This window comes from Pectinophora gossypiella, chromosome 7, assembly GCF_024362695.1.
Source record: "Pectinophora gossypiella chromosome 7, ilPecGoss1.1, whole genome shotgun sequence".
Classification (NCBI taxonomy): Eukaryota; Metazoa; Arthropoda; class Insecta; order Lepidoptera; family Gelechiidae; genus Pectinophora; species Pectinophora gossypiella.
The window spans coordinates 4,033,689-4,042,965 of NC_065410.1; the positions used below are offsets into that span (position 1 = coordinate 4,033,689).

Genomic DNA, 9,277 nt, shown 5'->3' on the forward strand with positions numbered 1-9,277 from the left:
TAGAAAAATATTAATAACTTCAGCTGAATGAAATGAGTGGTAGTTTTCAAAGCTACCATAAAAGTATTATTTCCTGCTAGCAATACCTTACATAACCCCAACCAATGGTTGTCATGTGGAATATCGACCATTTTGTAAAGAATTTTGTTTCGCATTCTCATCTCGAAGAAGATTCGATTCTATATCAAATGCAGGGAGTATGAAACGAGAGTGAGTTTTATCAAAATATCAGATGTTGAGTTTCGTAAATTGGTGCTCTTTGTCTTTAACGGACTAAAGTTTTAACGAATACGGCTGATAATCTACAATGACGGAGCGAACTATTGCAGTAAGTAGTCGCATTGTGATAAATTGTTGGATTTGCATTGCAACTCGAGTGCAATAACTTCTGTTCTGAACGAGTTTTTTGTGGGAATTACTTCTGCTCGTCATTTCTCTTTCGATGTCGTAGTTTTGTACGTAAAGTTAAATAGTGGTAGTTTATGAATGAAAAAAACCTTGTTTTTTGCTAAAAAAGTATTCAAAAAGAAGCGTTGTTATGTTGCATTTGTAAAATTGTTTGTCGTGTTTATATTGTTATAAATAATGATCAACCGGCGCACGTAAGTTCAGATGGCTTGAATTGTACGTTTGACATTTTTAAACGTCATGTAGGTACATACTAAGCTATAGAGGTAGAGTACAGTTAAATATTTATGGCCGTTTTTGAACACACATAACAACATCACGCCTTTATCTTATACCTTTAGGGGTAGGCAGAGGTAGAGGTATTATACAACCCTTACCTTTCTACCTACTTACCTACCACCTATACCACCTACCTACCTTACCTGCCTACCACCTACCTACGTTACCTACCACCTACCTACCTTACCAACCACCTACCAACCTTACCTACCACCTACCTACCTTTCCTACCACCTACCTACCTTACCTACCACCTACCTACCTTACCTACCACCTACCTGCCTTACCTACCACCTACCTACCTTACCTACAACTTGCCTACCACCTACCTACCTACCTTACCTGCGTACCTCTACCTACCTTTTTGAATACTCACTTCAGATACTCTCTACAAACTTGTTCTATGTTCACTATGAACAGGGTTTGCTACAGAATTAACATTTTTGTGATTGCCTAAGTCTACCCAATTAGCGATTTCAGGCGATAGTGTATGTGTGTAGGTAACTGTTGAATTATATACTTATCTTAAATAGCACCCTATCCAGTACTTTTGTGAGATGTAACCAGCACACTCCCTCATTATCATTTTTTTTTTATTCATATAATTATAAAAACTTGTTATTTGATCAGTTCTATAATTTCAGTCCCGTCCAACACTGGAGCAGGTGGTGGCGATAGTGGACTTCATGGAGAAGAACCCTGCACTAGCACTGGGACAACTTCGCGGTCTAGAGGGACGAGACCAGGGCAAGAGGCTGTGGATGCAACTCACTCGGATCGTCAACAATATCAATGGTCCCACACGGCCTATGAAGTCTTGGATTAAAGTATGTGATATTGACATGAACTGAAACTTTAAACATATTTTCAGAAAAAAAAAAAGTTTATAAAAAAAATAAAAGAAAAAAAAAACACAATGGTCCTCAGAACAATAACTAAAGCATAGAAGCTTTTCGGCGGGAAACGGGAACGGGACAGTTGCTTTCTTCATTGAGTAATCTAAATAATTAATACGAAGTGGTGTTTTGTGGTTGATGATCGCATTGAGTTAGTCGGAAGACATTCGCGAGTGTTATTATATTGGAGTATTCAATAAACAAAGTGTATCTGCCTATTTTCGCTTCGTGCCGGGAAGCCGCTTCATAACTCAAAAGTTTATGCGGACTTTTGAGTTAATTCGTTTGGGGTTCGGAGTAGGAGTCTACTCCGAGGGTGGGGGCTTAGGTTTCATCATCATCACCTTTCATCATTTCATTAATCATCAAGAAAAAAAATACGTCAGACATGGCTGTATGGGCATAGTTCCCTTTGCCTTACCCTTCGGGGAAAACCAAAACAAAAAAAAAAAAAAAATAAAGCATAGAAGGAAGGCTAAAATAAAAATTCAGAAACTATAAACCGGCTCTCTTCTAGCTTACGACACAAACTATGAGTGAGAAAAGGACAAATGATTCGCTCTTTGCTTCATTTTTTCCGAGGTTGTCCAAACATGAAATGTCATTTGGACCTATTGGACTCATTTTAACTCGGCCAAATAAATATAACATAACATAAGAAGATTTTACTTATATTTATCGAACTATTTGACACGGTCGCGTGAACGTTGTTTACGAGTGTCTTGTGTTCAGATTGTTTTAAGTGGTAATTTAACAATATTTTTCCAAATAAATGGAAAGAAACTTTTATTTATATCAAATAATTGAGTGTCTCAACTCAGTGACATTATGTCTTGTGTGGTATGGGGCTGCAGCTCACATTCAGGAAGAAAAGAAAATAGCCAACAACTTCTGTCGTTTCATCGGTAAGTTTTTTGTAATTTTCTAGTGAAATGTGAACTGCTGAACAATTTTAGGAAAGTAATATGTTTTGCTGAATAGATTTGTAGCATAAAATATTTGAGATATCCATTATATTATACGTTTTATCGATGAATACGGAATTGATTTGAGGTTATGTTGATTGTCCATAGTGATGTACTAAAATTATCGATACTTTTAATTTTTAGATTTCCTGTAGACGATAACAAAAAGAAAGAATGGATAATTCGCATTGGATTCTAAATAAGTACAGCCGTATTTGCTCGAAACATTTTACTGCGGATTCGTTTATGTGTGTTCCTAATTCGAAGTGGAGACGTCTTCGAGACGATGCTATTCCTACATTGAACATTATAGATCAGACAGATGAAATGGTAATTACGGCCGAACACCACAAACCCGAAGTCTCGACGGCAAAAGGGACAAAATCGTGGGTCCGCGTTAAATTCCCATATTTCGCCAGCTTTTGGCTAGCGGCCCACTCGGCAGCCGCCCCTGCGGTTCGAGTAGTACGGGGCAGGTGCGTTGCTGCAAACGTGCAAGCGCAGGTCGCGTCCCACAATAAATCACGCCCCCTCCCCCAGGGTATGAGCGTGAGCCCATCGGGCCTCTTACCGTCTGCGCGGCTTAGACCCGGCGCGGTTCCAATTTGCACGGCACGTCGATCGACACCAGTGCACGGCGGATGACATCATAAATAAATTCGAATATTACAAAATACTTACCGATGAAACGATAACAGTTGGCTATTTTCTTTCCTTCCTGAAAGTGAGCTGCAGCTCCAAACTAATATAAACCAGACAATATAATCCAAAAATGGTTAGATACTTACCTATCAGAGACAGAGTCTCCTTTCATCAAGAAGAAGATAATTGCATCCTACAAAAAGAAATCTTGAAAAAAAATTATCGACATTAATTGTAAGTAAATTTAATTTTATCGACATATTACTAAAGTGAAACCCAACACTAGGCAATGAAAAACCTGTGACAACCTACGAAATTACGAAACAATTTTTGTATATGCGTCTTTGTCTAACATTACGCCAGTTCCGTAAGATAAAGTAGAGCAAAATTATAGAGTTCTGTTGCTATTTTAGCCTTCCTTCTATGCTTTAGTTATTGTTCTGAGCAATGGTCTTAACCAAAGCCGCAATAAATAAAAAAAAAAAAACAATGGTCTCATACACCCTTTTACAGAGTTCATTACACTCAAAATAATTATTTCAAAGTCTACAGTGAGTTTTTTAAAAATATTTCTACACAGATCTAGAGAATTTTTATGTAATTCAAATTCATATTCAAAAATGTATTTATTCAGTAGGTAATATAACACACACTACACTTTACACTTAGTATCGTCAAGTTTTACTTAACGAGACCCAATTTATGATGCTCTTATATTGTTACATCGTACGACGCCCACTGCTGGGCATAGGCCCCAAGGACGATCGGTCCTGCGCTGCCCGCATCCAGCTGTACTTCCTGCTGACCAACGAAAGAGGCTCTGGCGACCCACCAACACGCACTGGACCAGCGCGGTGGGCTTATGGTCCAACCCCCCCTATAATGTTAAATACTTAATAATAATACTTAATATATTTTCTTTGATATCTATACAGTTATTCTTTTTATTTACAGTTTTGGGCAGATAAAAAATCAACGGTCAGAGCCAAGGTAACATCCGATGGTGGTAATCCCGGGAACTTGACCTCCAACATAGAGAAGAAGATTTGGGACCTCTTTTTGGCTAATGATACGCCAAGTAAGTGTTTTTAATTATTCTCCAGGGCTAACATGCGTAACTTGATAAATCGATCGATTCAATAAATGTCGAAATCGATAAGTTTGTTTTTTTCCCTAACATGCGTGGCACGTGATTTTGTTCGTATTTTGTCAAAAACACATATGAGCACCAATTGACAAAGCGGCATAATTATATCGTCAGAATCTATAAAATGACCGTGACAAAATTTTATCACGTTACGCATGTTAGTCTACTCATCTGCGGGCTTAGCACCGTAAACACGCGACTCTTTCTCGCTGCGACAGAGATCATCTGTCTCTTTCTGTGCAGTACTGTAAAAGAGTGACGGGTGACGTATGTCGAGGCGAGAAAGAGTCGCACGCTTCGGTGCTAAGCCCGCTGGTTACTTATTAGTCACGATATGTAGGTACCTACCTATACAGCCTTATTAACTCCTTGCCGCTTACTACCAAATGAAGGCTGGATATAATGTTTAAAATATGGTCCGCGCCACGGAAGGAATCCCGCAGCCGCGGCGCTATTATCGCAAATTCTGCAGCGAATTTATTATGACCCGTGGAATACTTTCAAACCTGGGGGGTTAAAGTCGCCACATCGAAGCAATTCAATAACAATATTGGAATTTGATATTTGCGCATATAAAAGTAAGTGTGCAATGCACACAAATGTCCAATTGCAGTGTTGCTTTTGTAGATGAATTACTTCGATGTGGCTTTTTTAACCCCCCAGGTATCTATTATCTTCAGTGTTTTCGTTTTGTAACAAACTCCGTGGTCCAGTGGTTGAGCGTTGGGTTCACGATCCGGAGGTCCTGGGTTCGATTCCCGGTGGGGACATATCACAAATATTACTTTGTGGTCCCTAGTTTGGTTAGGACATTATGGGCTGATCACCTGACTGTCCGAAAGTAAGATGATCCGCGCGTCGGAAGGCACGTTACGCCGTTGATCCCGGTTACTACTTATTGATGTAAGTAAGTAGTCGTTACATGAACCATGTCAGGGGCCTTTGGCGGTTCAATAGTAACCCTGGGTTAGTACTCCTCCTCATAAACCACACGATAGAAGAAGAGTGTTTTTGTAATAAGTCGGCAAGTTTATATCTTTACTTTTAAGATCTGGACCTTAGAATGAATAAAATCAAATCATTTATTGTATGAATTTGGGTACATAAAACTAATTAAACTTAAAATGCATATTATATAATTTACTGAGCCATTTTTTGTCAGTTTTTTTTCTGAGCAGCTTATATAATAGATGTGCCATCAAAACACGTAATTATCTGAAACAGTAGCATTCCAATATAGGAAAATAATGGAAATTATCATACAAATTCTAGAAACACGCAATGCGGTGAAGCAAGAGGCTTTTATGGAGGAGAACTTCTTCAATGAAGACAGTATGGATCAAAATCACATGGAGTCAGACACCGTGCTCGCGTTCGAAGAACCCATTGTTGATGTTGAAGACAGACATATCGCTATTATGGAGAAATTGGTATGCTATTTTCACTGAACACTATCGAGGACCACTGTCCTAGTGATCGGGACCACGACTTAAGACGTGTTAAGTGAAGTGTCACTTAAGTGAAGCGTCACTTAAGTGAAGTGTCACTTAAGTGAAGTGTCACTTAACACGTCTTAAGTCGTGGTCCCGACCACTACGCAAAGCCTCTGAATTTTCCAAGAGGCTTTTGAGCTTCTGGAAGGAGCTAGGTTGACTATAGCCAAGAATTATTACACTCATAATGGGCCATTGGAATGTGGAGGAAACGAGAAGTGTGTCAGGATCGAAGCAAATGGAATTCCATAGTCTGCTTACACCAGTGGGAAATAGGCGTGTATGTATGTATCATGGGCCATGTATACTTATATCTAAATAGGGAAATTGGAACCCACCATCACACACTATTATGGTTAGTGTCCATGAAAGTATTAAGTATAAATGCAATATTTTGTTCACCATCATTTTGTTTGTAGTCCGAAAATTTTTGTCATGTTTTGTTAACAGAAATATATTGCACATACTATCTTCGCGGGCAAATAACCAAACGACGCAATATAATGTTATCTGCGTGGCTAGTGTACGATGCACTAAAATATCAATTTACAGAGAGCACTCATTATGAACAAACCGTATAAATCACGAGATGTACGGTCACGAATATTAATATGTATACACTTTGGTACCTTGTCACATTAACTTTTTTGACAAATTGAACTGTAAATCTTACTAAATGTCAAATATGTTAGTGCGATAGAGTCCTGAAGTGGGTACGTTATATTGCTCATGACTGTAGTCGGTTGTAGTTGATATTTTTTCCCATGAATTTTTGATTTTTGCTTTTGCCCCCGAGCAAAACCCCCAATGCCATTTCACTTGCTTTATTTCAGTTTTATTCATATTTTCAGGTGAAAGTAATGAGCGACCAAGCGTCCGCCATGACGCAACTGGCGCACGCGTCTCACGCCAACTCACAAGCCATGGAGCGATTGGCTGAGGCCTCGCATTTACAGGTTCTTACAATTGTACAACTATACGACATTCTGAGATAGATGTAATTAACGGATAGTGACAGGAGATTAGCCTAACGCATAGCGCACACATTATTATTTTAGTCTGTGACGTGAATCATGTCAAGATTTTCAACATATATACACAAAATCACGCCCATAATGCCTAAATGAGTGGGCAGAGCCTCGAGGCCACGGGTTATGAGCAGCGATGTGCCGCTTCCGGGAACGCTCCCTCTTTGTGAATGTTCCCGACAGTAAAATGGTGCAAAACTTATCTAAAAAGAAAGAATAATTCGGATAAAAAAACAGTCAATGTCCTTACTATTAAATATCTACAATTGTAATCACTGGTTATGAGGTAACGTAAGTTTGCCGCGCCGAGTATAATGCCGGCATTGTGACGTTTCCTATAGTTTTCAGTATATTATAAAAACTAGTGCTGCGCCGGCGTCGCGCTAGCGCCCCGATACGCCAACAGTGTGAGTAAAGCTTTTTTACCCGACTGCGGGGAAGCAAAAAGGAGGGTTATTTTTTCCAATTATTGTGTTGGGTATCAAATGAAAGGGCTTAACTTGCACATTTCAAATATGTACAAATTACTAGCTTTTGAGTTTGCTTGAATTTACTCGATAATTACTTTTAAGTAGTTGATAACATAACTAGGTATTCATACATGTTCCAAGTAGGTTTTATCTTCAAATCTGGCATAATATTCACAATGAAAAAAATCTCAGTAAATAAGACCCCAACATAATATACTTAAACATATGCCGTGGTAAGCAAACTCTTAGGACAGATTTACATGCGACCACGGCTATCTCCTTGGGGAGAATTTTAGAAAAATATTTCCCTGTTTTTGCTTTTTTGTTTGTAAACTTATACTTTTATTAAATACGTAGTATTTTGTGCTAACAAGTATTTCCCTATTTACAGGCTCGAGCATTAGACCGATTAGCAACCACCTTCGAATCTATAGGTGCAGCGACCCACGACGTTCGTAATGCAATTGTCGATATCGACTCGACCATGAAGCGGTTCTACAGTACATCGCCCACTTAGCACAGGTATCTGTGAGCCCTGGGCTAGAGCGATATCGCTGTACAAATACTCTAAAAGTGAAATGTCGAGACCTAAAGTGTTACAAGTGCATTTAAAGTGAAGTAATTTGGACCTTAAGTGACAAGTGTCGATGTAAAGTGTCCCTTTTTAAGCAACATTGAGAGAAATGTTCCTAAGTGTAAATTATGTGTACAATAAGATTAGAGGCATACTTTGAAAGTGTAAGGACCTAACATGATTTGTCCGTATGACATTGTTTATTTGCATTTGCATCAAATGTTGAGGGAATGAAATTGTGAAACAAGAACATAATTGTAATTTAATATAGTATGTAGAGTTGCTTGAAGCCATAATGTACCTATCTCTATCCAGCATGCAAATAATCTTAATGACAAGTCTCCAATAACCGTTTTTAATGTACGAACTCAGATGATCACATGATTGATATAACAAGTCTTAGCTGTAAGTATTCATGAGTCAGCAACGTCAAAGGACTGTTAGATTTCCTTGGGGAATTAGGTTGGCTGTAGCGATCCAGCCGTTTCAGGTATCACCCAAAATAGGCGCTCATTACAAGAATGAATTGTAATGTAGAGTAACAAAAAAATAAATTGATAAACAGATATTTTAATTAAGACTGTGTTGTATCAACACGTAGCAAGTATTACAACTTATTTTAAATTAAATTAAATGTGTTGTGAATATTATGAAGTAGTCAATTCAGTTCAGTCGCAGGGAACAAAATGTTTGTAATTAGTACATAATAATATTAGTACACTACTGCATAAAGTTTGTACTCACTATATACTTACTGTTTACGTTGTAACTACTTAGGTATGTAACTAAATCAAATCCATAATAAATTATATAAATATAAAATCGTCTCGAGGCATATTTCATCGCATCACGGGCTTCGATCAATACACAGATTTTATATAGCGTTTATTGGTCATAGCCCGCGGTATACTTATACGCCCGTAGCCAATGCAGCAGTGGCAGTTTTATAAACTTATTATAGTAATAATTATTATAACACCCATATTTATATTTTATACATCACATTAATGCTTCCTTAATATTGTATTACTGACGTATTTTGAAATTAAGTACGAAATGAAATAATTTTTCAGTTTATCATAGTTTTATTTATATGTCACATCCACATTTATAACATAGTTTATAAAATTATTTAGTTTTTTATACATCCTGATTCGATTGCAATAACATTTTTATGTTGTGCAGATTACCTAGAATACAGTGTATTATTTTAAAATAAACTTGCACCTGTATTTAATATTCCATGTCGACAGTATGATTCTGGTGTGCGCGTGGAAAACGCAATAGGGGGCAGCCCAAGGAGATCTGGGGAGTTAAACTGGCCACATCGAAGCAATTCATCTAAGGAAGCAATGTTGCAATTTGACATTTGCGC

General features: G+C 37.9%; 1 protein-coding gene across 2 annotated transcripts; it reads left to right on the plus strand.

The window, feature by feature from the left end:
• The first annotated feature begins 101 nt into the window (after window positions 1-101).
• LOC126368227 (uncharacterized) lies at window positions 102-8,977 on the plus strand. Of its 2 annotated transcripts, none has more exons than XM_050012130.1 (6): window positions 102-328; window positions 1,332-1,514; window positions 4,145-4,268; window positions 5,610-5,767; window positions 6,682-6,786; window positions 7,720-8,977. In XM_050012130.1, exons 1-6 carry the CDS (start codon window positions 308-310, stop codon window positions 7,843-7,845), a joined length of 717 nt encoding a protein of 238 aa, XP_049868087.1. In that variant the 5' UTR covers window positions 102-307; the 3' UTR covers window positions 7,846-8,977. The 2 variants fall into 2 exon arrangements, with proteins under 2 accessions (XP_049868087.1, XP_049868089.1); XM_050012132.1 differs by having other exon boundaries at window positions 102-210.
• The last annotated feature ends 300 nt before the right edge of the window (window positions 8,978-9,277 follow it).